This window comes from Xenopus laevis, chromosome 4S (genome assembly GCF_017654675.1).
Source record: "Xenopus laevis strain J_2021 chromosome 4S, Xenopus_laevis_v10.1, whole genome shotgun sequence".
Classification (NCBI taxonomy): domain Eukaryota; kingdom Metazoa; phylum Chordata; class Amphibia; order Anura; family Pipidae; genus Xenopus; species Xenopus laevis.
Genome location: NC_054378.1, coordinates 41,767,239 through 41,792,617, shown reverse-complemented (window position 1 = coordinate 41,792,617; position 25,379 = coordinate 41,767,239). Strand labels below are relative to the sequence as shown.

Below are 25,379 nucleotides of genomic sequence, written 5' to 3'. Positions count from 1 at the left end.
TTTGTGTTGTTAGACATTTGGGGAGAACATGGACATTTGGGGGTTATTTATCAAAGTCTGAATGCCAAAAACTGAAAAATGTGAATTTTTTAACTGTAAAATCCGAATTTTTAGTGAAAAAAACCCCAAGTGGCTGCAAAAAGTCTAAATCCGAAAATCTGCCATCTCTGACCTGCTGAGGTTATATATAAGTCAATGGGAGAGGTCCCTATCCTATTTTGAAGTTTCTGTGGTCTGCACTAGAATTAGCCTGAAAATCCGATTATTTCTTGACTTTTTAAGCAAAAATCCGAAAAAATCATACGATTCAAAAAAAATCACAAATAAAACTTGTTTTTCACGAACCAATTAATTCATGCTCTTTTAATAATAAATAAGGTAAAGTTATGGATTCTAGTTTGGTCAGACTTTTTTCATTTAAAAACTCAGATTTTGATAAATAACCCCCTTACTCTTGGCCTCCAGTTATTACTACTGACAGTGATGCTTCTATAATTTACTTGAATTTTGTTGTTGTTGTTACTGTAGTAATGCCATTCAAATGTAGCAACCATATATCATTATGATTAAAACTGATGCATATATATTGTTAAGTTAAAGGAGCATTGGTACCAGTGCTAAGTTTAGGAGGAGGTAATAAAATATTAACTGATAAGTTTTTCTGTTCCGTCTCTGTCTTCAAGGTTCTGTAGCCAAAAACTTTCAAAGCTTCTTTGCAAATGTTTTGGATTCTGTAGACAGTTTTGAATGGAAGATGATCCCTCCATGCTCTGGAGACATTGCGAGCATCTCTAGAGTTGATTACAAAACTCATACCTTGGCCCTTACCATGTGTTATATTGTGTACCCAAGTCTTAAGTTTGGGGGTGAAATTAAGATTTGCAAATTGGTACATCTGCCTTGCATTTTCAATGGGATCATCAGCAATATCTTCATAACGCACCATATGGTAGTGACTGCGCAACCTACTGAAGTTGGACGTCATGACAGTTCTATACATTTCTACTTGGCTCTCACAGATTTGTTTTATCATCTCATAGTCGGCATCTGAATTCTGAGATTCTATGTCTCCCAAAACAATCTTGGTGTCAAAGGAGAGAGCACTGGTTGTTTTTTCTCTTGAATGAAACACCCCACGGGGATCTCGGACTAAGTGAAGAATTTTGACGTTTAGCGATGGATCACGAAGCAGAGGGTAAAGGACTTTCAAGTCAAAGAATCTCACTTCTTTAAGCACAATATGGCTGTAGCTTTTACATGCTTTTTCAGTGATATTAAATGGATTTTTGGGACATAACAATTTACAGTGATTCTGTGGAATGATATCACTTCGTTTGAATAAATTGCATACTGGAGGGGAACACAAAGCTCTGCTAGTCTCCCACTGAAAAAAGCTTGATGAAAATTTTTCTGGTGGCAAGTAAGCCTCAAATACAGACATGTCACAGAGAAAAACTGAACGGACCAGATCCCTGGCTGCCATATGCAATAAATTGACGCTGTTTTGATGCATTTTAGACCACACGTGCCAGACTGGTTCCATTAGATAAAATACATCAGGGTGCTGGCTGAAGAGTTGTCCAGTGAAAGAGGACCCGGATCTCCATGTTGATAAGATAATCATATGAGTCCTCTGATATTTTTTCACAGGAGGGAGAGGGCTGTCGTGGAATTTAAAAATGATACAAATAAAAGCTAAAGTTTGAGCCATCAGAATCAAGATAGAAAACTTGCCAGTGTTGATTCTTGACATTTTCATTGGGAAAACCTGGGTGTAATATAAACAAATCTGTATTAGTAATAACCAATGCATTTGTTTAATGAAGATGATTTCTTTAAAAACATTATACAGCAGCATGGAAGTTCATAAACTCAATAATGCATCTCTCAACACTACTACTTCAGCATGAAAGGTATTCTGTTTTTTTATATGTGCTATATCTATCACACAGAGATATGCTTTCTTATTTAAAACTTCATATTAGCCCCTAGCCCCTATCAGATTGTGTCCTTCGGTTGTAGTCCTCATCCTCAAAATAAACTTGTCCTGTAACTCAAAAAGTTCTTCATAAGATTGGATACTGTTTTCAAAGCATCATGATAAAACACCATATACACAGACCTCCATGGAACTCTATCTTGCTTGTTTTGTTCCCTCCATTTACTTATTCATAGGTACTATGGGGCAGATTCACTAAAGGGAGAAGTAGCTAATGCTAGTGACTTTTTGCCAGCGTTGCCACCTGTAGGAATCACCAATTCCCTAATGAATGGGACCGTCGCTAGTGTTCATTCGCATTCTATTGCCAGGCGACATTATGATGTGGCGAACGATTGTTACGCCGCAAATTCACTAGTGTGGATTTTACTGAACATTACCTTTTTCGCCGGAGATGACTTCGCCACTTCAGACCAGGCAAAGTGCTAAAAAGAAGCTAGATCTTCCTTAATCCTTTGCCACTGACATATTCTGTGTGCCGAAAATGCATTTCCAATGCAAAATGCAAGTTCAAAAAACGCTGGCGTCTTTTCCTTTATTTTGAAGCGGGATTGCCTACAAAACTCCTAACAAACTTTTTTTTGGGTCACCAGTTTTCTGCAGACATTTCCTAACATAACGCTAGCACATTTTTGCTATGAAATGCTATGAAACGCTAGCGAAAAGTCGCCAGGGTTCAGAGCCCAGTGCGCATCTTTGCATATTAGTGAATTAGCGTAGTGGTAGTGAAATTGCGCCTGGCAAAGTGGTGCGATGTGTGCGAAGCGGTCGCTGGCGACAATTCGCCCTTTACTGAATATGCCCCTTTGTGTGTGCTAACAGGCTGATCCCATGCCTGGCAGTGCACACACATGAAAGGTGCAGAAGGCAGCTGATTAGCTTTTCTCTGCTAATAGTTTCTAATGTAATACAGTAGTAATCTAATACAGTAGTTGAAAAGTTGTCGAAACGGCCCGTTGGTCTGCTTCCATTTATATATCAGCACCGACATCTCTGACATCTTGGAGGGGTGAGGTGGGGCAGGCGCTCGTCTATAAATTCCCATACACTTTTAGTGGGGGCATTTCTAGCATCGTCACCTTCCCATGGAGCAAATGCTAGGGAGAAAAAAATGACAAAAGTCACCCAATATGCCATTACTCTTATGGGGGGAGGGTAGTCATGGGGCTTTTCTGCCTTGTGTATACCCTTGGCCTTGGATATAACCTACATCTTTTTTCATTTTGGGAAGTTCAATTTAAGCTGCTAAAACCATTGAACATTGTTATTTATATTGGAATATTTGGTGAATTTTTCATTTAAAAACATGTTTTTAGAAACAGTCGTTATGTGCTTATACCTGATTGAAAATGCTCTGAGTAAAGTGCAATTTCAAGCACAAAAGATATGTTTTCCCCCATAATTCCACAGTCATTGTGATCACAAGGGTGCTGTGTACTAATATAATTGCCCTGCACCCGGTGCAATGGGTCTCATTTGCCATAATTACCACAACTGCACATGTATTTTGCAACAAAGCAGATGCAATTGTAGGGAAGTCTGTCTGCCTAATTTCTGGCATTCAAACGACATCTGCACCCTATTCTTTAGGCGCAAGTGTGCAGAACTTGTTGACACTGGGTGTGAAGGGAACATTGGAGCTACTGGCTGGTCAGGAGTTGGCAATAGTTCCAGGGTTCACCTCCGTCAATAGGCAAAACAATGTAAAGAGATGACAATCTGTAGAATGCCTGACCCAAAATTTAACAATCTTTTATAGGAAGTTATTTTCAAACAGAATAAATGCAGAGTTGTTTAAACTGTGATCTGGCTTGCCCCGTTGTCGAAACAGCCAGGGGAAAGCCATGTTCATGAATCAATTCAATTTATGGTAGTAAATAAATATAATGTAAAGATCATGTAATACCAAATACTATATAACTGGGTTTTATTCAAAAATAGCACATAAGAAAGAATGGACATAACCCCAGATAGAATATAAAATTACACATATACCCTATACATTAAAATAAAAGGCAGTATTTATTCACATCTCTGCCAGCAACAAAATAAAACCAACCCCTAAAACCAGGCCAGTATTAGCCAGGAGAGGGGCCCCTCTAATGTATTATCAATATTAAACAATCCTAGCATAGCAAACTCATCCAATCATTTTCACATATATATATTATAATAACGCAGTGGATGGTGCTATGCACAATATGAGATTGGTAATGTCTCAAACCACTCTCATGGATCAAATATACACAATGCATAGTCCACAGCTGTTAATATCATTCCCATTTTTGGAGGAGTATCATGTTTTAGAATTCAAATCATTGCCGAATAATCATATATGCATCTAGTATTTCCTCTTGCTGTAAATGTAGATTACAGCTTTAAGATCCATTATCTGGACACCTGTTATCAAGAAGGCCATCTCCCATAGACTCCATTATAATGAAATTATTCAAATTTTTAAAAATGATTTCCTTTTTTCTCTGTAATATTAAAACAGTACCTTGTACTTGATCCAATCTAAGATATAATTAATCATTATTGGAGGCAAAAACAGCCTATTGGGTTCAATTAATGTTTAAATGATATTTTAGTAGACAAGTCATAGAGATCCAATTTACAGAAAGATCCCTTATTCGGAGAAGCCCCAGGTCCTGAGTATTCGGGATAACAGACCCCATACCTGTATTAATATCCAAATGTCCCTCAGTCACCTATAGAAAAATAAATTGCCTAAAAACCCATAAAAATGCCTTAAACCCATTGCCAGACACTTTGGTAAAATCTAGCTGTGAAGGTGAGGTTGTGGTAAACTGACTGATGAGCTCCAGCCATCGGGACCATATGTTTTTAAATTATTAGGGAATGATCTTTATAATTAGGTTAACATATAAAGAGGAATATCACTGCTGAGCATTTCAACCCATTGGTGCTTTGTGGGGTAGGTGTAAGATGATTCTTGAATTCCCCTTTCCGTTCTCTCAAATGTTTTAATCTTTTCTTCTTCCACTAAATTCACTAAAATGTGTCCAGAATGGGGCAATCTGAATTCTCTAAATATATACAGTATAGCAGTATATTAATGTGTGGATTGATTTAGAAATTCCATATCATGTGGGGAAAATGGCATGAGTCTGGTGGCATCTAGGACAAATAGTTGGTATGCTCAGGTTTATTAAAAAAAACAGTGCTTAAAAGCGAGGAGAAAATAGAGGATATAAGGATTATAGTGTTACAATTTTTGTTTAAAAAAATCCACATCTACTGTGATCATTATGATTACAGTAGATGTGGATTTTTCTAAACAATATATATATATATATATATATATATATATATATATATATATATATATATATATATATATATATATATATATATATATATATATATAAAAGTTATTTATTGCCCATCGGATGTAATTCAAAAGTGTATTTATTCGTGCATCCGATGGGCAATGCCGTGAGTGCTTTCTTTGAACTTTTATTGATTTACTGGTTAGAGAATACTTTTGAATGGTGAGTGCCGTCTGATCCTGCCTATATATATATACACAATATGCTTAGCTGGTGCACTCTTAACAATCCACAGCAGCCTAGGTGCTGGTAAACACATTAGTATACAGTGAACAAACAAGCCGCACTCCAAGGACTTCATTTTGAAAAATAAAGGTGAAGTTTTATTCTCATAGAATAAAACTTCACCTTTATTTTTCAAAATGAAGTCCTTGGAGTGCGGCTTGTTTGTTCACTATATATATATATATATATATATATATATATATATATATATATATATATATATATAATCTACAGTCTGGTCATTTCCCTATGGGACCAGACTGTAAATTATATCTTTATAAACAGCGCGTTCTGGCGTCAGAACGCGCCGTTTATAACTCAATGAGTCAGCAGTGGTCACTGACGCACGCTACCTGCAGCTTTTCTTCCTGTCTGTCCGCCTCACTTATCACTTCCTCCATCACGTGGTGTGCTCGCTCGTGCCTTCTGTTACAGTCTTGCTGGCTTTTTTTCCACTCTCCCACCCTCTGCCATTTCCTCCCTCCGCATTTCTCTCCCTGTTCTCTTCCTCGTCCACCTCTAATCTCGCTCAGTCTGCGTCTCTCTCCCTCTACCGCCCCCCCCTCCAAGCCCCTCCCACACCCTGTCACTCTTTAGTCGATCGTTACTTCTGCGTATACCACCCTTCAGCTAACAAACTTCAGACTTGCTCGTCTACGTCTATTTCCCTCTTCTGCTCCTTCTCCAGTCACAGTCCTTCTGCCTCTCTCACATCCTGACACTATTCGCTCTTGTTACTTCTGCCGCTCCCACCCCCTCCCACTATCAAACTTCCCCCTCCTTCCCTTGCATTCAGCCATCTCTGATGCAGTGGAAGACGTCACACAGAGCGGGCTACTTTAAAAGAACCTGAAGAAAGCAAGAATAAATACAGGTACCTAGTCTCTTAAAAGCGCTGCAGGGAAAGATAAAAATAAACAAAGAGAGACACCAGCAAAATAGACTAGTTGGCATTATGGCATTATGTAAAAAGCAAACAGAAATCTTCAGGAAGTAAAAGCTGAACTCAGAAAACTTTAGATTATAATGGATAATGTACCCCCTACTTAAAATTTATAAAGATATTAATAGTCACCTCGGAGTTATGTGACCTGTATAAAAGCACTCGGCCTTCGGCCTCGTGCTTTTATATGGTCACATAACTCCTCGGTAACATAATATCTTTATAAATTACAGTAGGGGGTACATTATCCACTATATATTCACTGTTGTGGCGTTTTCACTTTCCTGAAGATAACTCGAGTTGTAGAGCCAAAACGTTGAAATAAAGTAGATTTTTGTTTTTGCACTTACAAAGTCCTCGGAGTGCAGTTTGTGATGTGATATATATATATATATATATATATATATATATATATATATATATATAGTGAATAAAGTACCCCCTTTTGTAAATTATAAGGATATTATAAGTTACCAAGGAGTTTCATGACCATATACAGGTCATGGAACTCCGAGGTAACTTCTAATATCCTCATATTTTGCAACTGGGGGTACTTTATTTATTATAATACACAAGTTTTAGTGAGTCATGTGACAGAAATGACATCAGAACTCACCGTTTATAACTGATGACATCAGAACTCACCGTTTATAAGGCTATAATTTACAAGATATTCATAGCGTTTGTGTATTTTATATATATATATATATATATATATATATATATATATATATATATATATATATATATATATATATAGTGATAGGATGGGTGGCACTCCGCTTCTCAACTTCACCCAGTTGCACCGTTAAAGTTTCACATATATTCTTAGAATGAACCAGCAACACAGGGATATTTAATGAACCAGCAACACAGGGATATTTTTCAAAGTAAAAAAGTGTATTTAGTGCAGCATGTTCCAGCCAACGTAACTTTTCGGTCCCTACTGGAACCTTTCTTGGCTGGAACATGCTTCACTAAATACACTTTTTTTACTTTGAAAAATATCCCTGTGTTGCTGGTTTATTCTAAGAATATATATATATATATATATATATATATATATATATATATATAACCACTATTAGCAAATACGATTCAGTATTGGGAGAGAGAGTTAGAATGTGAGTGAATGTAGGAACTATAACTCTCAATTTTGTTGATGTATGCACATTTTTGTTGGAATAATGGCACTTAAGGGTAGAAGTACTATTATCTGCATACAAAAATCATTATTAAATGTTGGATTATAATATGGATTAAATAAAAACGATTGTGTTGTATGACCTTGCACTTTTTCTAGATCAGTATACCTAGGGGCAGATTTATCAAGGGTCGAAGTGAAAATTTGAATTATTGTTTGTGTACTTCGACTAGGGAATAGTCCAAATTAGAAGATTCTGATATCGAAATTTATCATGTAATGCCTCTTTCAAAATTCGAATTCGACCATTCGCCATCTAAAACCTGCTGAATTGCTGTTTTAGCCTATGGGGGACCTCTTAGAACACATTTGGTGGAAAAATCAAGGTTTTTTTTTTTTTTTTACAAAACTTCATACTGAATTCGATCGTTACTACGGCCTATTCACCCGAAAAAAACCTTTGATTTTTTTATATAAATTTCAGTTGGTCTTTTTTTTATTTGAATTTCGAAGTTTTTTTATTCGAAATTATACCCCTGATAAATCTGCCCCTTAATGTTCTTAAAATATTTTTGGAGTCCTATGTAGGAATCATCTTAACTCGAATACTAATTAAGGGGTCAGAATCAAGGACTCCCCTTTTTATAATCAGAGGATTTTTCGGAGTATATCAATTGTTCATTTATTGCTGCAGCAATGTTCAATCAGCTAGTGGCATAACCATACAGCAGACCATGCAGTCACTTATACAGTATGGGCACACTTACTACTGCAAGAGCAGTTTAGGTTGTGCAAATTTCATAACAAAACCCCCATTCATTGATACTTGCACTAACTCCTTGCACTTCTGCATCGTTGTCCTACTGTCCTCACACAGTTGCACCTTTTGACACAGGGGCTGAAATGAAGTTGTGGCTGATGCACAAATTGGCATCATTTTTGGCGTAGAGCATGAGAGTGACGTGTGCATCCTATTCTTTCAACACAACTGCGCTGCGGGAATTGATGAAGGCCACTATGGGAACCCTGGAGTTATCACCTGGTTGGCAAGATGCAGTCCCATAGCCTCAGCCCAGTTGTGCTGAAAGGATAGGGTGCACACGTCACGCTCTATGCTGGAAACAATGCCAATTAGATGCATGCATTTCATATATGTGTATTTCCTCAAGACTTAGATGCCTATTTACACATTTTCCAGGTCAAGAAAAAAACAAACACTGTAACGTGACAAAACAAGCTCAACATTTTTATGGGATCACAGTTTTTTCCTCGAGCACTTCCTCATTTAAGAAAAAAAACACAACAGAATATTCACATTTCATGTTTTTGATGGGAAAGAACTTGCAAACAACAGGGAATCAACATTGTTCCATTCATTTTCAATGAGGCTGGAAAACTTGAATGTTTTAATAAATGGGAAATGAATAGACAAATTCTGTTTGCCTTTCATTGACTTCTTCACAATTCTTTTCTAAGAATTACTTGCACGTACAGTATTTTCACATTTGCAGGTTTCACTGTGGGTTTTTTTTGTCGAATTGGGAAAAAAAACGCCAGCTTGATTTTTGATAAATTTGCCCCCTGAACGAAATTGGGCAACATTTTATGCAAAGTTCACTGAAAGTTCACTGCTACGTACAGTGTGCAACCTACACAAAAACACAAGACAAAAGCAGAACAGGGAACTACTTTCTTATAAATAACATTGATCATAATCTTTATTAAGTCCCATCCACTTCACACTTCTCTTTTCTAAACAATAATTAATAGTCTCCTCCCCTCCTAAGGGGCAAATTTACTAAAGGGCGAAGTGACTAACGCTGGTAAAAATTTGCCGATTTACTAACGGGCGCTGACGTAAATTCGCTAGCGAAGGAGATAGACTCTAACGCTACTTCGCACTCTAACGCCAGGCAAATTTTTGCTCTGGCGAATGGACGTAACTACACAAATTCACTAAGATGCCGATTTTACTGAACGTTACCTCTTGCGTCAGACTTGCCTTCACCACCTCAGACCAGGCGAAGTGCAATAGAGGAGATATGAGTTCCTCAAAAAAAGTTAAATTTTTTTCTGTCCCAAAAAACGCGGCGTCTTTTACTTTATACAGGTTGATAGGCTGAAAAAGATCTTAAATTTGTTTTGGGTTCCCTCCTTCCCCCCTACATTTCCTCTACATATGGCACCTAAACTATACACTGGGCTCATGTGTAGGGCAATATAACAACTCTATTTTATCTTATTAAGGTTTCCTGGGCTTGTGTAGTGTAATGTAGTTACCGCAACATATACGTCCATTCAACTTTAACTTCCCGCCGTATGCAACGCTAGCATAACTTCGAACTGCTTATCGTATTATCGCTAGTGCAACTTCGCAAGCGTTTGGAACCATGGACGCAACTTCTGATTTTTCGGCATTAGCGTTGTCCTGGCGAATCTACGCCTGGCAAAATGTTTCGAAGTCAGCGAAGCCGTCACTGGCGCAATTTCGGAGGTATGTAAATTCGCCTCTAAGTCGGGGATACCTATTCAAGAATGATATAAATCTATATATTAATTAATGGCCCTTATTAACAAAATATTGTGACACTAGCAACTTACTGTTGCCCTTTCTGCATTAGATAAACATGTGAATGTTGACCCCTATTCTGGTTCTTCTGGACAAATGAGCTTCCTGAGAGAACCTATACCTTCAAACAGTGCAGGTCTTTATAAAAATATATCACATAAACCTTTAGGCCAGATTCATTTCAGTGAGAAAAAGTTATCTCACGATTTATATCTTGAAAACTCATAGACAAGATTCAATTCCAAGAGAAAAAGCATCTCAAATTGAATCTTCTGCACGAATTTTCACATGATAAACCGTTACGAAACGTAATCAATCCGGCCCATTTTTTAATATGCTGTACTTAAATATAATTGAAAAATACATTGTTCTAGTAGTATGTGCCACTGGATAATACCATGTATAAAAAAACTGCCATTTTATGTTTTTAAGGTTTAACATAACACAGATTACAAGACACAAAGGCATACATCACTCACTATCTAGTTCCCCTCAATATATTCCCTCCCTACTTGGCCATTAGGTTAGGGCCCCACAGGGCCAAAATCACCCGTCTGAAATCTGCAGGCCAATTTCAACCACTACTATGGGCAGTTGCCTCCTTCTTTTGTGTCCAAAACCAATGTGTCGGTTCTGGTGCGAAAACACGTAATAGATTTTGACGCAAAATGCAAAGTCTCTTTCTTTGCCGCGGATCTGACACAATGACTCTGGATGTGAACAGAAATGGGAGGCTGCTGCATGCGGTAGGGGCTGAAATCGGGCTGTGGATTTCATCAAGCAGAATTAGCCCCGTGTGGCCCTACCAAAGGAGAAAATGGCCTTCACTCAACAGAGCCCACAAGCAGGCTTGTAAAAAACAGAGAATTTTATTATAGACCACAAAAAAGTCAATATATAGCCTTACCCATTTGTGCTTGTAGGTACTTAATCATTCGCTGTGTGGCCCTAGCCTTACAATCTGTCCTAACAAACTGACTACCTATGGTTCGTTCGACTATATATTGCAATACTTTTGAGTGATGTGTTCTTTTGAATTTTATATACATAGTATATCATGTAGAAAACAGTGATGGCGAAAATGCTGGGTTTCTCTGCTTTCTATTTTCTATGGGAAACAAACCCAAAGTAGATAAGTTAGTGACAAGTAGACATCCACAGCAGAGGTCAAAATATGTCATGGTCCTAGAGGAGAACTAAAAAGTCTGTTTGCATATATAAGTGTATTTTAAGGCATAGGGCTGCTCTGCTACGCCCCATGTCCAGGACTGTATTTAGATCCGATGCTGCCCTAGGCACCTGACCTAAACACGCCCCCTTCATGGAAGTGATGTCAGTGCGTTGTGTGCGTGGCGTTACTTCCGCCAACCAGCCCAGCCCCATACCCCTCACCCCCCAGCTCTTTTACCGGAATTCCTATGGAAATCCATGGAAGAGGCTGGGCGTTTTTTTTTAATTTAAAAAATATATTTATAGGCACCGCCCTAGGGTGCCTTAATATAAATACTCCCCTGTCCATGTCCAACAGTAAAATGAAATACAGCTCCAAACAGCTTTAAGTAACTTCTGGATTTCAGCAGTGCAACCTTTTATTGTCTGGTCTTCCCATGCAAGCTGTTCCTACCTGGAGTACAAGGTATTGGTATCCTGTGCCCCAAGCACAGTACTATAAATGCTCTTATTCCTGGACATAGATGATGATGATGATGATGAGAGCCTTGATGGAAAACCCCAGAAAAATAACTTTAGGCAGAAACAGGAGAGTGAGTTAATTTTAGATAGAGCTACTGGCTATAGAAATTCTTCTGCTATAAATGTAACTGATATAAAGTAAGTAATATAAATAATGGGATTTAGCTCCCCATTAAACTCCTTGACAACCTCTCACATCTCTTTAGAGAGAAACATCTAGAACTGTTATAATTCTGGCAAAGGTGTAACTGTATAAATGATGCTTATTGACCCATGTTGTTATAAATAATGTTAGAGGACAATGAACAATAGAGACTTAAACGTACAGCAGAACATCAGTGTTTGAGCTGCTGGCAGCGGCACTTAAGGCTCATTACTTATTGACATTATTCCCCACACCTTCCAAATGTTATTACTGCAGTAACAATGGCACTCTCTTTATTAGCATAGTTTCTATAGGAAATAACCGATTATCATCACATGAAATAGGTGATGTTTTTTGGAACTGAATTCCAATTTGATGATATGGGAAAGTCATTTGACTTTCAAATGGTTAGAGGAGGACAAGGTGCTCCAGAATTAGTGGTAAACAGTGTCGGACTGGCCAGACCCGCTCTCCGATATTTAAATTTTTGGGGGAGAAAAGTTTTCGGCGCTGCAGAGCACAGTCTGCGCATGCGCGCCGAGCGGCGCTGCTCGCGCATGGCGCCGTTCATGTATGCGCACTGAGCGGTGCCTTCACACAGTCGGCACATCACAGTAGGGGGCCGGGGGGCTGGAGGGGGGCCCTGGACCAGCAGTTCCGGTGGGCCCCTGGCCCCCCAGTCCGACCCTGGTGGTAAAGTAACCGAGCCCAAGACTAAGCACCCTGAGGGGTGTGAAATGCGTAGGGTGGTTGGAGATGAAGCTACATTTTTAATTTTTCTACTAATAAATTTATTTTTTAACTGAATATCTCTGGTCTTGTGGATCTGTTTGAGTGCCGGTCAGCCCTGCTTCCTTAAAGGGCATGTAAAGGCAAAAATATAAAATCCCATTTTTACTTTCTTTAATGAAAAAGAAATCTATCTCCAATATACTTTAATTAAAAGATGTGTACAGTTTTTATCATAAACCTGACTGTATGCAGTGCAATTCCCCCTTCTTTTACTGCTGTTGATAGGAATTGTCAGATGGTCCCCAACTGCTGTGCAGGTAAACGATCATACTTTCAAATGGCAGGGGGAGCCCCCCCACCTTACTTCCCAGAACTCGAGCAGCATTGTTGGATTCCCTGTAGAGATTTGTATCCAGAGACGCAGTGCAGTCTCTATATTATGATTATTAATCAGTCATGCTGTATTGGCTTCTATGGCAGATATTATTTGACTTGTGCTGTTTTGATAATTTATGACGATCCCTAAGCTTAACCTCCCAACTGAAGCCCAGACCACACTGAGCATGTGTGAGTCTTGATATTGCAGAAATGTCTAACAAAGTTACAAGATGACAGCCCCCTGCGCCAACTTTGAAAGCATAAATCATTTGTCTTATTAGGCTGCTGGTGCAGTAAGTTCATGTTTATATTTAGTATACATAATACAGCATTTCTAACATTATTCTATTTTATTCTATTTTAGACTTTAGTTGCCCTTTAAAGTCATTTGACTTCCCTACTGCCTTGTATGAATGTGTTGAAACAATATTTTTAACTTAAATGTTAACTAAAACTGCCTGTTTTAAGCAAGTGTCACTATTACCACAGATAGTAGAGGTATGGAATCCGTTATGCGGAAACCAGTTAACCAGAAAGCTGTCTCTCACAGACTCCATTTTAACCAAATAATCTCTATTTTAAAACATTATTTCCTTTGACTCTGTGATAATAAAACAGTATATTGTACTTGATCCAAACTAAGATAAAATGAAACCTTATTGGAGGCAAAACCAGCCTATTGGGTTTATTTAATGTTTATATGAATTTCTATAAGACTTAAGGTCAGTAGCCTTCCTAGAGTGGTGCGTGGGCTGCCGGGGGCCCTGAGGGGGTGCGGGCACTGGCCCGCTCGCATCCCCTGCTCCCCCGGTAGTTCCGCCACTGCTTAAGGTATGAAGATCCAAATTACAGAAAGATCCATTATCCAGAAAACCCCAGGTCCTAAACATTCTGCATAACAGATCCCATATCTGTACTACCATTTTATTTAACAGGTGCAGGGTTGGACTGGGACTTTGTAGGCCCCCGACACACTCTCTGACCTTGCTAATACTAACCTCCCTCTCTATGGCCCTGGTAATGCCAAAAGAAGGTATGTGCTCATGTGTTGGGAGGGAGGGTTGCGGCTGCAGGGGCGGTGGCAGTGGTGGAACTATCGGGGGAGCAGGGGGTGCGAGCGGGCCAGGGCCCACACCCCCTCAGGGCCCCCCCGGCAGCCCGTGCGCCACTGAAAATGCGGACCGTACGGAGGGGGGCGGGGCTCGGCTGCGCGTCATGCACCAGGGCCCGCCCCCTCTAGTTATGCTAGCTGTCTAGTGGGACTTGAGACAGCAGCAACTGTGGGCTCCAGGCCCCCCAGTCCGACTCTGAACATGTAATCTGGCATATCATTGGCCAAAGTGGACAATGCAGGACAATTTCTGTATTACTTCATCTGCTTAACTGCTTATACTGGTAATTCAAATATATTATGTTTTGCTGTTACCTTTAACCAAAAGGCAGGGCGTTTCTTTAGCCGAATTCTTGTCAGCACCTCCGCCGTGGGTGCAGCAATAATATTCAAGAAAATTGTGATTAACAAGAACAGGCAAAAATGCAGGATTAACTGCTCAAACTTGTGTTTTATTCTCAGCACAGTGCTGAGAATAAAACGCAGAAGTTTGAGCAATTAATCCTGCATTTTCGCCTGTCCTTGTTAATCACAATTTTCTTGAATATTATAGGGGTAATGTAATAAATGGTCTTTTACGGAATTGTTCAGTATAAAAATAAAAACTGGGAGGCTGTGCAAAATAAAAAATGTTTCTAATTTAGTTAGTTAGCCAAAAATGCAATCTATAAAGGCTGGAGTGACATAATAGCCAGAATGCTTTGTAACTCTCTTGGTTTCCCCTGATTGGTTACTAGGCAGTCAGAGTCGGACCGGCCTGGTCGGACTGGCCCGGCGGGACACCGGGAAAAATGGGTTATTACTGTTGCTTTTGAATTTGAGCTGAATGCTAAAGATCAATTGCAAACTCACTGAACAGACATGTCCCATGTAGCCCCACTTCAAGTCGCTGACTGACTAGAGAGCTAGAAAAAAAGAGCTGGAAAGCAGGAAGTTGTGTTCTATTCTGTTGTGTTGCACACCAAAACACTCCAGCTTTTATAGATTACATTTTTGACTAAATTACTATATTAGATATCTTTTTTATTTTACCCAGTTTTTATTTTTACATTGAACTGTTCCTTTAAAGGGAAACTATATGCCTGAACAATGTAGGTCTCTATAAAAATATATAGCATAAAACAGCTCATATGTTAAAAACCTACTTCAAGTAAATAAACTATTTTCATAATAATATACTGTTTAGTAGTATGTGACAATAGAGGGCAGATTTATCAAGGGCCGAAGTAAAAATTCAATATTCGAATTTGAATTTGTAAGTGTTTTTTAGTGGGATTCGACTAGGTAATAGTTTAAATTTGATTCGTGTTCTTTAAAAGATATGAATTTGATTTTCGAGATTTATGTACTGGCCTGTTAAGAATTCTAATTCGACTATTCTCCACCTTAAACCTGCCGAATTGCTATTTTAGCCTATGGGGTTTGCGAGTCGATCGAGTTGATGAATTTGGGAGTTCATGAATAATGACCCCCTTGATAAATCTGCCCCTAGGTAATCATAAATAGAAAGTTACCATTTTAAAAAATAAGGGCCACCCCCTGGGATCCTAGGATTCACAGTGCACACAAACAAACCATACATGTTAGGTCACATGAGCCAATTAACAAAGTTCTGTGTTTTGTTTCCACACTTATTCCTGTTACAATTAGTGCTGTTTTATTACTGGTCCAATGCTCACTGTGGGAGCACACAGACCATCAAAAAATTAGAGCTCAAAGTAAAAGATATGAAAGGGCAATATTTACTTAAATGTATATTTTAGTTTGGTAAAATTATTTAACATGCCACTTAAACTATTTGTTGCTTAAGTATTACTTTGGGGGTAAAGTTTTCTTTTAAGTTTGCTACTTGTCTAGTAAAGCATCACCCAATCTGCAGGTTGCAGCCACTTGTCAGCTGTCAGTTGTTGTGTGTTACTACTAAATGTGGGCAAACTTTTTTATATACACCTGTAAGTATTACAGACTTTATTGGTTTAAGCCCCACTTTGGGGTTTCACATTAGTAGAGTTCACCCCTTAGCTTATGAAGCTTTTAGATATAGATGTTACTATAATAGTCCTCTCTACTTCAATTCCAAGAGTTTACAGTACAGAAGGTAACTCTCCAAAATTGTCCTTCAGATGGGCCATTTCACCCACTACTTTGGAACCCCAATGGAGTGACAGTTTAATATTTAGATTTGGATGGAGGAAAATCTAAAGGCCTTGAGCTGGCACCCATGCAGTGGCTCCTTTCATAGATCACACATAATCAATATAATCCAAGGGGCAAGGTGACCTGGCTACAGTAACAGTTAAATTACACATTACACTGAATTATTTAGAACACATTAAGATCTTTATAAGCCATGTTTTCATGCAGTGGCTCCTTTCTTAGATCTCATATAAACAATAAAACCCAGGAGGCATGGTGACCTGGCTACAGTAACAGTTAAATTATACATTACACCGACTTATTTAGAACACATTAAGACGTTAATAGTCTTGGCAATGCTATTTTTTGTATTTTGAAAGCCATGGCTTCATATTGTATTCAGATATCAGATATGTAATGGTTAACCATTGTTTGTAAGTTAAATGGATCCTTCGCCCAAAAAAGTTTTTTTGCGTAATGAAGGAAAATATAATTCTAAGCAAGCTTCCAATATATATGCATTAAATATTATCATTGGGTTTTAAAGTAGAGTTGCCACATTTAGTGTAGGAGAATACCGGCCAGGTATGCTGGGTGGCAGATCAGTGATGTAGAAGGGTGGGCAAAGGGCAGGACAATGACTTTGATGGGTCAGTCGTTGACATCAATGGGCAGACTGTGGAGCAAATTCAGTTACATTGAGAAGGAAAAACAGCAGCCTGCCAGAAAGCATTTCTCTCTGGGAAATTGACAATATGTCTAGCCCCATGTCAGATTTCAAAATTGAATATAAAAAAATCTGTTTGCTCTTTTGAGAAATGGATTCAGTGCAGAATTCTGCTGGAGCAGCACTATTAACTGATTCATTTTGAAAAAAATGTTTTTCCCATGACGGTATCCCTTTAAGTTTTTGCCACCCTAGGCCTTTGTGGCCTTCCCACAAGTTTGGGCATGCACAGCATTCTATTGAAGAAATTCACCATAAAAATAATGCCTAGAAACTGTCAGCAAACAAATAAGTTGATACTTGGATTTTGCAGTTCAGTACCATTGACAAGGAAGTCAAAAGATTGCATGTCAAACTGGACTTTGACTACAGGTATTAAAATGTGACCATAACAAGAAGAGCCAACAGCCATGAACCACATCATCATCAGTCCCAGTTGAATTGTCTGTCCAACCTGAAGAAGCCAAAATGTAAGACAGTTATTTTGGCTCTACTAGCCAAGTTTGTGGCTGCTATCTACCCATGTATGAGCACGTTTTAGTTGGTGGGTTACCTAAAACATAACCAAAATAACTTTCAAAGCTGATCAAGCCAAACCATCAGGAATCTGAAGACATAACTGCAGCAACTGCTAAATCAGAAATGTTTGGACTTTGGGGTTCAAGGCACATGGAAACATACAAGGTATCTAAACAACTGTTCCACAAACCAAATTTGCCTTCTTGACGTTCAAGCCACGTGGGGGGAGAGCTAATTCTAAGAAAAAAAATTGCTGAAAGCTAGCCAGTAACCATGCTTCTAGAAGCAAGAATACAGAAGAGCACAGTATCAGGGCAACAACTTTGTATTTTGTGCCCTTCCAACTATTTTTAAAATATGGTAATTACAGAAAATTGTAAAGACCTTTGTGCTATAAAAATTAACTATTCAGGGCACACCCCAATTAAATTCCAAAACATATATTCACAAAGAAAATACACATGATAATCCATTTTAGCTAGTAAGAGCAAGGGATAGATTTATTAACATTCAAATTCAAGTCTTTTCTGACATTCAAGTGATTTGCAAAAAAAATGATGAAGCAAATAAAAACTAAAAAAAAAAACAAACCTTGTTTATAAAAGCTGACAAGCTCAATGGGAGTTGTAGTAGCAGAATTCAAGCTTTTTTTCAGTTTGATTTTGCGAGACTTATTTGAGATTTGGCAGACTTATTGAAAGTGATGGATAGGATATAATTTTGCTGCGTTTATTTCCACAATTGGTTTTTGAGATTCAAAATAAATAAGCACACATCTGATTTTAAGTTTTTATAAAAACTTGCCAATAAGATTTTAAAAAAAAAATACCTAAGGGACATATTTATTATGCTATGTAAAAAACATACATTTTTTTTTTTTGCATTTTTTTCTTACAGTGATTTCCTCTGGAAGCAATATAAGATAATGGCAGCAAATCTGGCGTTCGCATGGCGTAAAATATACATAGCTTGATAAAGTTGCAGTTTATTTTACACAGATTTTTACAGTTTTTACCGTTTTTTCTGTGCATTTCATTTTACACAGCATAATAAAATGGGAAGGCTATTGGGTCAAAATTTCATAAGTCATAAAAACTAGAAAATGCAAAAAACATTGTGTGTGCTTATTTATTAAAAAACTTGAATTTTAAAGCACAACCATGAAGAGGCAACTTGTACACAGTGAAATCCCATCTACCCTGCATTTTCAATGAGTCTGCCAGGTTTCAAATTAATCTTAAAATGCTGCATTGAACAGTAGCTTGAATTGTGCTGTGCTAATACACGTCCCATCGGCTTGTACATGAACTTGCCAGCTTTTGATAGCAAATTGTTATATTCAAGTTTTTTTTACTTGTTTGTGTTTAATGAATTTGGAAAAGTCGAGTTTTGGAATTTTGCCACAAAAAATTCAAATTGTAAATTGTAGTAAAAACTCGATTTCAAGTGTTGATCCATTTACCCCTTAATGAAGATGGACTTTATAATAAACTGTCAGAAAATGTAAGAAGATTTTAATCTTGCTTATATTTTCTGGCATAGATTGCTTTTTTTCTTTTTGTTCAAGTGCTTGCTTCCTACAACCTAGAGAGGTTTCTATTGTTTTTGAAAAACACAATCTTTAAAAGCAATTCCACATGAACGAAGAAAAAAGCTGCTAAAATCTTCATGCTCTCTCCTAAATAGGACTTCACATCTCATGCAGAAATCTTTATCATTATTTCCGGTTAGACAATGGATAGCAAACAATATCCTTCTGCTAACAATCAAAGCCCTTCACTCATCTGTTCCTTGCTACATATCTTAATATGTGTCTCAATATATTCCTGGCTGTCTTATCTGTTCCTCTCAGGAACAGTCTTTTCACACCATCCACACCCACTGCAGGAACTTGTCTTAGGTCAATGCCACACGTTGTGGAAATCTATGCGGTGTGTCTGAAAGCAGGCTGACGTAGTGTCTGTAAGTTCTAGGGATGCACCAAATCCACTATTTTGGATTCGGCCAAACCCCAGAATCCTTCGCAAAAGATTCTGCCGAATACTGAACTGAATCCTAAGTGTATGTGGATCAGCTGTTTCTTGGCCTGCATTTATACACATGCCAATAAACAGCCAGTTGTGACACTAACCTTAAACCTTTTATATCAAGCACAATTGCATGCTTTTAACGCACCAGTCTCAGTTGCTTTAGGTGAATCCCCCCCGTGCTGTAATTATGGGGAAAATGCTAAAATATGGCAAAATTGCACTTTGCACACTGCACTTCAAATTACTTGTAGATGAGCCCTTATGGCTCAGAAGTAAAGTCAAGGGAAATAGGAAAAAGCACTCACAAGCGTGTACTGTATAATAAATTTGGCTTCATGATAATGCAGTTATGTAATACAGGTGCAGGATCTTTTATCCAAAATGCTTGGGGTTTTTCAGATAAGGGTTTTTTTCCTGTATTTTGGATCACAATACCTTAAAGTAATACTGATACTAAAAATAAAATGTTCTTTTCAAAATATTAATCTACATTAAAAGTTACCTATAGGTCATGTTGATCATTTTTCGCTGATCGTTCTGCTTTTGTAATTGTCACTTGAAGTTCCTAAACCTGACTGTTTTGCCAACCTTCTTAACCTGTCATTTAAAGTTTCTAATGCTAACGGACTCCTACTGCACAAACATGGCAGCCCCCTCATAGAGGAACATGGGGGTAAGAAAGGTAATGTAAAAGCATCAGGCACATACTTTTATGGCAACATTATAAATAGCATTCAAAGACAATGTAATGATAGATAGTAAAAAAAGGTTATTTTCTGATGTCAATATCTCTTTAAGGCAGTGATCCCCAACCAGTGACTCATGAGCAGCATGTTGCTCACCAACCCCTTGGATGCTGCTCCTAGTGGCCCCAAAGCAGGTGCTTATTTTTGAATTCCAGGCTTGGAGACAAGTTTTAGTTGCATAAAAACCATGCGTACTGGCAAACAGAGCCTCCTATAGGCTACCAGTCCACATAGGGGCTACCAAATAGGCGATTGCATCCCATATTTTGAACTTTTTGCATGCTTATGTTGCTCTCCAATTTTTTAACATTTAAATCTGGCTCATGGGTAAAAAAAGGTTGCCTAAAAGAGATAATGACACTAAAATGTTCTATTCAAAATATGAATCTGCATTAATAGTTACCTATAGGTCATGTTTAGTAAGTAACTGAACATTGAAACCGTAAATAAAACCAATACGGATTTATGCATTTTAGTTAGGGGCAGATTTACCTAGGGTCGAATATGGAGGGTTAATTAACCCTCGATATTCAACTATCGAGTGTAAATCCTTCGACTTCGAATATCGAAGTCGAAGGATTTACCGCAAATAGTTTGATTGAACGAAAAATCGTTCGATCGAACGATTAAATCCAATCGTTCGATTAGAAGGATTTTAATCCATCGATCGAAAGATTTTTCTTCGACCTAAAAAACATTAGAAAGCCTATGGGGACCTTCCCCATAGGCTAACATTGCACTTCGGTAGGTTTTAGGTGGTGAAGTGGGGGGTCGAAGTTTTTTTTTAAAGAGACAGTACTTCGACTATCGAATGGTTGAATAGTCGAACGATTTTTAGTTCGAAACGTTCGATTCGAAGTCAAAGTGGTAGTCGAAGGTCGAAGTAGCCAATTCGATGGTCGAAGTAGCCAAAAAAATCATTCAAAATTCAAAGTTTTTTTTATTCTGTTCCTTCACTCGTGCTAAGTAAATGGGCCCCTTACTGTCAAGTAGAAGGTACTTTCTATTGTAACAGAAAATAATTCTGAGCTTTCTAATTATTCCAAAGATCTGCCTGGCTTTACATTATATAATGCGAACCCTGACATTTCAGTATGATGTGAATTATACCTAGAGATATGTTCTTACTGCACCATCATTTCAAATTTCAAATTACCTGTTGCTTGATAGGCATACAATATTTTACAGACCCAGATTTACACCAATCCATTATCCTAAAGAAAATCAATATTTATACATAAACATTCTCTAAGTTTGCCATCCATCGTTAACATCATACAAGCAATACTGGCATTTACTGCTCATAAACAAGTTAATGATTAGACTATACCCCATAAAAAGGCACACAGTTTGGCCAGGAGCATTAACCATTAGCGACCAAGAAAAAAGGTTTGCTTATAAAGTGCCGACCAGTAAATGCTACCTACTGATTGGTTGCTATAGGTCATAAGAATTGCAGCAAGCTTGGATCCTGATACATAACCCATTAAACTATTTATTTCATTCCAGTGTTATACTTGCTGTACAACCCATAAAAGTGCTGCATACTGGCACCCATATGAAATTAAAGTGTTCCACTGCTTAAAACAATCAAACACATCCAGAAGTTTTGACACATCTATAGCCTAAATACATTTGTTAACATTTTCTTGACCATTGTGAGAATTTTCCTGACAGTTACGGAAATGTTGCCAAATCATAAAACATATCAACCTTCTGTGAATCATTGTGTATTCTGCAGTTCAGCCCAAAATTGTGCTCATGAAATGTTTGGGGGTACCCTGCTCCATTCCACACTGCAACCTAATTATTATAATTAAAGCTGAAAATGTATACTATAAATGAATTAAAAATGTTATATTTCGTTTGAATTCCAGTTTATTATAGTACAGTAAATGGAGTGAGCAACTGGGAGTTCCATTTTTAAACAAGTGCAGGCTTTACTTTTGAATACAATATTGTTCTAAAATGTATTGGTAGAGACAAACAAGTGTTGGATACACTTTAAATACTTTTGCAGATTGCGAGGAAAAGATTGGGCAAAAAAAAACCAAAAAAATTATTGATGGCCGGAGTAATAAATCCCTTCATTTTTATATTGTTTGAGGTTTTGAGTGGTATCACATATGTTACTCTTCTATTAACAGCACCAGGATATGTAGCAAATCACCATAAAATGCCACGTGATGTCAAATGTCATGTTGCATTGCTTAGCTACATGTCCTGGCTGCAAAAAAGGAGAAACTGTGATGCTTTACAACATAGTGCCAAACCAGGTGTGAGTCTCAAGCTAGGGGATACTGAACCCATAGAGGAAGCTCTGATGAAATAACTTTTGTGTTGCTGTTAGGGATGCACCAAATAAACGATTTTAGGATTCAGCCAAAGTCTGCACGCATTCAGCAGAAATAATAACAAAGTAAGAATCCACTAAAGTGGACACTTGTTTGTAATTCGAATGCATTAAAAAAACATATACCTTTCAACTAGAATACCGAAGTTGGCGGTTTCTGTGAAGATCTGGAGTGTGCTGCTACAATTGGTGGTTTTTGGCAATAACGTTCTTCTTAGTGATGGACTCGGGTGGCTGCACCCGGTCAGAACACCGATCCGGTAAGCTGTGTATTTACTGTCTACTACCTGAGGTTTTTTTTTTGAAAGGGGACTGCTCTGGATCTTAAGCGCAGGGTTCCGGAGGAGTGCACCTGAACCACCAAGAGTAAATGGTGAGCAGCTCAAAGATTTAACATTCAAGCTTGCCTTCCCGGTGCTAGTGATTATTTGACTAACAAGGAAACCCTTGTTTCTTTTGGGTGCTGGGGGATACTGATGGATGTGATCTATCTATCTATCTATCTATCTATCTATCTTTCTATCTATCTATCTATCTATCTATCATCTATGTATCTATGTATCTCTATCTAAATATATCATTGTTAAAATTCTTTGACCATGATGTGCTAGACCATCATAACATTATCACATAGAGATCCAGCTTCAAGTAAAACCAATATGTTGACATGGTAAGGAGGAGAACTGTCGTACACACACACTGTGATTTTTTTAAACCGAGGGAATAGAGTGGAGGAGAGTTAGCTTCCGCTACATTTTTAAGAATCAGCAATGCAGAAAGGCTCAAACAAACACTGGTTTCATCTACATTTCAATTAACTTTAAAACCTTTATACATTTTGAATAATGTATATTGGAAAGTTGCTATATATTTTTATACAATGCTAAATAATTGGGGTGTAAATCCCATGTCATATAAATAGAATGGTGAAAAATACATTCATGCAGTAACGAACTTAAACCACTAAAACAAGTACATGCTGGCTAAAAAAATCTAATTAAATATAAAGCCAATGATTCTTGGAGAATCTTGCAATTATGTTTCACTCAGTATTTTATTTTTCAGGGCATTTTAATGTGCATGTGAAATGTTCCTATGTTGGATTCAGTAAATAATTTGCAGAATTAAGGGGACTGTGAAACATTTGGAGGTTTAGGTTATGGATGTAAAATGTTAGACATCAGTTTTACATAAAGCAAACAAAAGCAGAATTTTATTAGATCAATCCACTAATTAAATGAATAGTCATACCTGTTTTGCTCCTTGTTACAGTATTCACAGAAACAAATTTAGAGTTTATTTGCTTTCATTCGCCTCTCCAACCCTTTTTTCCTCTTCGTTTATAGATTTTCTTGCACTGTAGCTTTATGCCTTTGCTTCTCTGTCTTCACTCGCCTTTTGTGTGCTGTCTCTCCTGTACCTGTATCCCAAGTCCCACCCTCTCTATGGCTTGTGTTTGCTTCTTCTACTTGTTCTGCATACCTCTAATATTAAAATTTATTGAACCTTGATGACTAAAACTAGGAACAGTTGTGACAACAATGCAAATAGTATATGTTCGGTTGAATACAATTTCTTGCTTCATCAGATTATTTAAGTGATTAGTGGATATATAAATAATTATAGAATATTTATTTCATATATTCTATAATATATAATGTATTTTTTTAATTCTTAATATTATCATTTAATCCTGTGTCTTTCCTTCATAGTAACCTATGCTAATGCTAATATATATACCTGCTTAAGTATATATTATTTATGTAGAATAACATTTCAAATAAACTGTATTTTCTCCATGGCGAGGGAAGCATCCACAACCAAACATACCTTTTAACGGGAACCTTGATTTTAAAGGGCAACTGCATAACACTGCTAGCATGGATGGCTTTCAGCTTTCATGCTCTGGTGCATGTTTTCAGTCTGAAAACTGCCTGTAATAGCAGGTGGTCTTCAGACACTTTTCAATGGTGTGAACATTAGTCTAATGGCAATGGCAGACGGGAGACTATGCCTTCTTCTTATGTGTTTCACATACAGCAAACTCCATTCTTCCAGATCAAAAGGTATTTTAGGGTGCTTTATAACCTGCATGTAAAGGTCATAAGTAGAATATGGAAGACTAATCCATATCCATAATCCAAGATCCATAAACAGGATCTTGACTTTTTGTCATCATTCATCATTAACATTCGCCACAACGCTAAGTTTGGAATCTCTGATTTTACAGCACCTTGCACCTAGACTATCCCTCATGCAGCTGTTCCCCCTAACACTCCACTGCCAGGAAGGATGAACTACTTTCTCCTGAAGATATCTCCTCTTGAAACAAACTTTATCACACAAACAAACAGGCAAAAGAGATCAATAATAACATAAATTATCCTATCTCTTAGCTTGCACAGTAAACTAAAACAATATATCTATAGACATGCTCCCTTACATTCCTCCCAGATAAACTGCGGTAGTCCTTAGTCACACAGTTCATAATCCAACAGCTGGGCAGGAAGCTGGTTATGGGTAGACATCACTGAATATGGGTCCTTCTATGGGTTCAGAAGGCCCACCCTACTCCAC

At 37.7% G+C, this 25,379-nt stretch overlaps 1 protein-coding gene across 2 annotated transcripts; it reads right to left on the bottom strand.

Annotated features, from left to right (window-relative positions):
• Positions 1-263: 263 nt before the first annotated feature.
• On the bottom strand, positions 264-24,202 carry chst5.S (carbohydrate (N-acetylglucosamine 6-O) sulfotransferase 5 S homeolog). 2 transcript variants are annotated; one of them, XM_041561161.1, is made up of 2 exons: positions 24,054-24,202; positions 264-1,768 (listed from the first exon to the last, which is right to left on the bottom strand). In XM_041561161.1, exon 2 carries the CDS (start codon positions 1,757-1,759, stop codon positions 590-592), a length of 1,170 nt encoding a protein of 389 aa, XP_041417095.1. In that variant the 5' UTR covers positions 1,760-1,768; positions 24,054-24,202; the 3' UTR covers positions 264-589. The 2 variants fall into 2 exon arrangements, with proteins under 2 accessions (XP_041417095.1, XP_041417094.1); XM_041561160.1 differs by lacking the exon at positions 24,054-24,202 and adding an exon at positions 5,931-6,114.
• Between the last annotated feature and the right edge of the window lie 1,177 nt (positions 24,203-25,379).